Source organism: Cynoglossus semilaevis, chromosome 15 (assembly GCF_000523025.1).
Source record: "Cynoglossus semilaevis isolate Cse_v1.0 chromosome 15, Cse_v1.0, whole genome shotgun sequence".
Lineage (NCBI taxonomy): Eukaryota > Metazoa > Chordata > Actinopteri > Pleuronectiformes > Cynoglossidae > Cynoglossus > Cynoglossus semilaevis.
Genome location: NC_024321.1, coordinates 8215139 through 8220243, shown reverse-complemented (window position 1 = coordinate 8220243; position 5105 = coordinate 8215139). Strand labels below are relative to the sequence as shown.

The 5105-nt window shown below is 44.6% G+C and overlaps 1 protein-coding gene across 1 annotated transcript; it reads right to left on the bottom strand.

The window, feature by feature from the left end:
• Window positions 1–456: 456 nt before the first annotated feature.
• zic3 (zic family member 3 heterotaxy 1 (odd-paired homolog, Drosophila)) lies at window positions 457–4757 on the bottom strand. The gene is made up of 3 exons (XM_008326771.3): window positions 2346–4757; window positions 1334–1497; window positions 457–1019 (listed from the first exon to the last, which is right to left on the bottom strand). The coding sequence occupies exons 1-3, from the start codon at window positions 3334–3336 to the stop codon at window positions 837–839; spliced, it is 1338 nt and encodes a 445-aa protein (XP_008324993.1). The 5' UTR covers window positions 3337–4757; the 3' UTR covers window positions 457–836.
• Window positions 4758–5105: the final 348 nt, after the last annotated feature.

Here is a 5105-nt window from a genome sequence, read left to right as displayed (position 1 = left end):
TTACAAATCGATAAATATGGCATCATGGATAGTTATTTACAACGGTATTAACAAAAGGCAGCGGTATATTCAAAACGGTAACAATCGTAAGCACATTTTCTCCACCTGAAAAAACGGACGTTAGTGACAGTAACAGATTCGACCCCATCAAACAAGGAAATTACATTCACGAGTATAATATTTATTTAGGGTTTTTTTTTCTTCTTCTTCTTCTTCTTCATCTGTGTTCAAGTTCATGACAAAGACTTTGGCACGTTTCTGAAGTTCCAACAATCAATTGAAGAGGCGACAGTGGCTACGTCACCGTCATATATAAAACAGCACGGAATAAATCTGCTTCCTTTTTTTAATTCCACCTTTTTTTAAATAAAAATTTGAGAAAATACATAAAAGGAAAAATAAACGATTTTTTTTCTGAAAACCGAAAAGATAAAAAAGAACATTTATTTGTTTATACTGAGAAAGGAGGACGCTTGTCTTTTTTTTACTTGTGTTTTTTTTATTCGACAAACTTGTGGAATCAGAGTCAAAATTTTAGTAGAATCCTGAGAACGGACGTGGCCTGCGTTCTGCTGGCGTTTTTAGTCGTCTCCTGTGGTTGTAGCAGTAGTTGTCCTAATCCAAGCATGTGTGTGTGTGAGTGTGTGTGTGAGTGTGAGTGTGTGTGTGTGTGTGTGTGTGAGTGAAACAGGGATATTTACTGTATTTATTTATTTTGTATTACTATTTAAAAATGTCTGTTTCGTCTCCTCGTCATCCCTCAACCCCGTGGTCCACGTTGGGGGGAGAATGACGGAGGGAAGGGTGAATTTTGGGTTGTTCGCTCCTCCTGATTCTCAAACGTACCATTCATTAAAGTTTGGTGCCAGTCCTTCGCTGTGGCCAGACGTGTTTTGCACGACTGACGGCGGCGTTTTTGTCGGGTCGTCGCTGTTGGCTGAAACCAGCACCGGCGGCGTGGACGACTCGTATCCAGAACTTGCTGCAGGAGACGATTCGGATCCTTGAGTCTCGTGTACCTATGTAGAACAGTGGGGGTTAAAGAACCAAGGGTCAGCAGGAGTGAATTTGAATTTCAATGAGAACCCAGTACAGCTGCTACCATCAAAACGTGTGCTAATCACGGCTTTTTATTCCATGTAAAACGTGTAAAACAAAACAAAACAAAACAAAACAAATATTACGCACTCACTACCAACACGTTTAACTGAAAATAGAATAAATGTAATATTGTAGAATTACAAAGCAGTGTTCCTAAGAAGGCCTGGTGTTAGTTTCTGCTGTGTGTGTGTGTGTGTGTGTGTGTTTAACCGGTAATGAAGACGTTAATTACCTTCATGTGTTTCCTGAGAGAGCTGGGGTGTGTGTAGGACTTGTCGCACACTTTGCAGATGTATGGCTTGTCTGATGTGTGCACATGCATGTGCTTTTTCCTGTCGCTGCTGTTGGCGAAGCGTCTGTCACAGCCATCAAATTCACACTTAAACGGCTTCTCACCTGCAGGATTAAACACACACATCGTGAATCAACGGCCCCACGAGAAAAAACAGGCAAAAAATAAAAAAAGAATGCACCCCCCGACCGGCTCTAAATACCCCCTAAAACACTGCGATCTAAATTGTCTGAAGTCTGTAGTAATACCCTTGTGTAACCCACTTTTCAGGACGCAGTGAGAGCAGTTCCACTACCACTACTCGTAGTACTACTACTGCACACCACTCTTCCAGGCTGTATTTATTCAGGAGGCCTGCACCGTCTTACTATTGCTCTGAGTGACTTTTGTAAACAGTGAATCAACAGATTATTTTTGAACTTTGCAGAGACACAGCAGCACGACGCTGCAAACGGCTACAAACTCACTACGGACTAAATAATTGTAATTATGCACAACTTTCCCCCCACTAAACAGCAGGAGTTCCCAGCCCCCCTTATTACAATGCACAAATGCTAAAATGCAAATTCCCACCAACTGTGGCAAGTGAGAAGAGTGTCACTTTGTAAATTACACACAAATAACTTTTTAACACTAAGCTACAGAAATATTCTAACAGCAGTTGTTCAAAAACAACAACTACATTTTCTCACTAGAAAACGGAGGTGGCTATTTTATTATTTTGAGATAATGAAGAAAAATGTAAAAAAGAATATTCTGAGGTAACGTTAATCAAAGCGTATTAAATGTAACAGTTACAGCCTGAAGTTTTAGAGTGGCTCTAAAAGTACAAATTCAAACTAAAACAATGAAACCTTGTGGGAAGTACTGTTGGAAACAATGGCTGAGACTTTTTTTTTTTAAAGATCACCAAAGTCCTTCATCAACAAAACTCCGTGCTGCAGTTACCTACCTGTATGTGTTCTTTTGTGTATTTTTAAATTTTCCGATCTGGCAAATATTTTCCCACATCCAGGGAAAGGACAGGGGAACGGTTTCTCGCCCGTGTGCACTCTGATGTGGTTGACGAGTTTGTACTTGGCCTTAAAGGATTTGCCTTCCCTCGGACAGTCCTCCCAGAAGCAGATGTGGTTGGTCTGCTCCGGGCCGCCGACGTGCTCCATGGACACATGAGTGACCATCTCGTGCATGGTGCTGAAAGTCCTGTCGCAAGTCTTTTTGGGTCTGTTCATCTGGTTCTCCTCAATCCATTTGCATGACAGTTCTTGCTTAATGGGTTGCCTCATGTATCTAAAGAAGGCCCCCGGACCGTGGTGTGTCGGCACATTCATTCCCATGTTCATATTAATAGGGTGGTTGTAGTTGTGGAGCTGAGCCCCGTAGGGGTCCGTCCTAGGGCTGGCGACCGGGCGATACGGGTCGGGTCTCCCGAAAATGTCCCCGCGTAAGCCCAAATGCATTTGGCTGTTAACAACATGTCCACTAGGTGAACTGTGGCTCACCCCCTGGTCGTGGAGTCCAGGAAATAACAGATGACCGGGGTTCTCGGGGATCCCCGGCGGCCCATGGAGACTCCCGGCCGAAGCTGCAAAGATCCCGTGCTGCGCGCTGGGCGCCGCGGTCTCTCCAACCCCCCGGTTCCGGAAAAGAAAGTCCCGTGTTGAGTTGAAGGCTCCCCCTCCGTACGAGCCCACCTGCCCGCCGTGAGAGTGTCCCAGGGCGGCTGCATAACCGGAGGCTTGCGGGGTGAAAGCTGACGTCTGGCTGGAGGCGATGTCGTGCGCCACGGGGCTGATTTTGAAAGCCGCAGAGTGAGAGGAATCACCGAAGGGGTTCAGTCCCAGACTCGGGTCTCTGTTCCCGATGTCGTGATGCCTGGGTGTCCCGAAACCCCCCACTCCCAAGGATGCAAACTGCGGACCGCTATCAAGCAGCATAGTCATGAGCTTGAAGCAAACTTCTGGGAGACGGGGAAGAAAAACACAAAAACAAAATTAAAATCCAGTTTAGCGGAGCGCACGAGCTGCAGCCACCGCGCAGATTTTTTACCACGTTTTCGCAGAGAAAAAAAATCCTAAAATTAAAAAAAAAAATCAAGCCAAGCCAAACGGGGAAAATCCTGTGCGAAGTGTGATGGGAGAAAAAAAACTCCCGTGGACTGCGATCCGTGAGAAAGAGGCTCAAACTTCCCCCCCTTTCCAGGCGGATGATGTCCTTGGACTGATAAAGTCAATCACTCACTCCCAGAACATAAATGAACTCGGGAGGCAGTGCCACGGCAGCCAATCAGCGCTCGGCTACCCCCGTGACACGTGACCGCAGAGGAGGGTGTCAATTGGCTGGATCTCTGGTGATTGGCAGCGTGGGCTATTGAAGATGGCAGCTCGTCTCAATTGGTTTCATTTGATTGGCTCTTCGCAGGCTTTATTCTGCAGGTATCACAGCGGCTCGGTGGAGCGCAGAAAAGTCCTGGACTTGTTGTTATGTGCGGCGCATGACTTATGCAGCTGTTTCTGATTTATGCGTGGCAACTCAACACGTTTAAAGATAGAAAAAAAGAAAAAACCAAACTCCGACATATATAATATGTACAGACTTTCATAGAGAACCGTGGAGGCAGAGGAGAGGGCTTTTAAACTCAGATTTTACAGCAAAGAGGCTGTTATACGTTGTTTGAAGGAGAGATTCACTTCTGTATGTAGTTTAAAACATAAAAGTACAGTTTAATATTTATATTCTAAAACTATCTATCTATCTATCTATCTATCTATCTATCTATCTATCTATCTATCTATCTATCTATCTATCTATCTATCTCTAAAATGATCACTTTGACAGTTATCAACAAAAAAACTTGATTTTTACGCATTTGGCACACCTCCCAAATGTGCACTTTCTTGACGCCACTTGAAAGAGAAGACTGTTTTTCCCTCTCGCGTAAGCCTTAGAGGCGTTTCGAGATATAAAAGAGTGAAAGAAAGATGACAGTAATTGTAAAATTCTGAAGTTCTCCCCCTCTTTTCCAGCCCCTCAGCCCCCCAAAAATTTCGTGCCATTGAGCAAAGTTTCACAGGCTGCCGCTGACTCGCTGCAGGACACATAAAATCTGATCAAGTTCAGAGACGCGCTGCGTGAGTGCTTCAAGCGGCGCTTTTTAACTGCGAGCCTTTCACGTCCTTTCCCCCTCTCACTTCTCTCTCTCTCCCTCTGTCCCAGGAAGGAGCTCATATTCTTTATTTTAGGGGGATCTGGACCCCCCCTTTACCCAAAAAAGAAAAAGAAAAAGAAAAAAAACCCACTTCAAATCAGTTCATTTTTGCTTTAACCCTCGTCCCACAGCACTCACTCCCAGAACATTTCCTCCACAATGTTGAAAAGGTGAGTTTTCTGACTTATTTTGGGTATAAAGTAGTACATAGAAGAGTGGAGGCACAGGCCCTTGTGAGTTTCTGCATGTCACTGGAGTTGGTAAAAATCTAACTTTTTTTTTATTTAGTCTATGGAGTTTGCAGGGGATTTATCGTTTTCCTGAAGTGAAACCACGGACTCCTCAGTGCGCACAGGCCTGTCTGTTACTCACAGGGTAATATAGCTGTTGCAGGGACCTGCATACCTTTTTTACGGCCTGTGTGCACAGGCACTCAGTGCAACACTTGCGCTTTTGGTGCAAAACTGTAGCCACTGCTGTCGGCGCAAAATTATTTTAACATTT

Excerpts from the sequence above, each read along its gene's own strand:
- zic3 (XM_008326771.3), bottom strand. The coding sequence starts at position 3,336 with ATGACTATGCTGCTTGATAGCGGTCCGCAGTTTGCATCCTTGGGAGTG. Across the intron at positions 1,498-2,345 it reads ACACAAAAGAACACATACAG|GTGAGAAGCCGTTTAAGTGT; the intron begins GTAGGTAACTGC and ends TTAATCCTGCAG. Across the intron at positions 1,020-1,333 it reads CTCTCAGGAAACACATGAAG|GTACACGAGACTCAAGGATC; the intron begins GTAATTAACGTC and ends TGTTCTACATAG.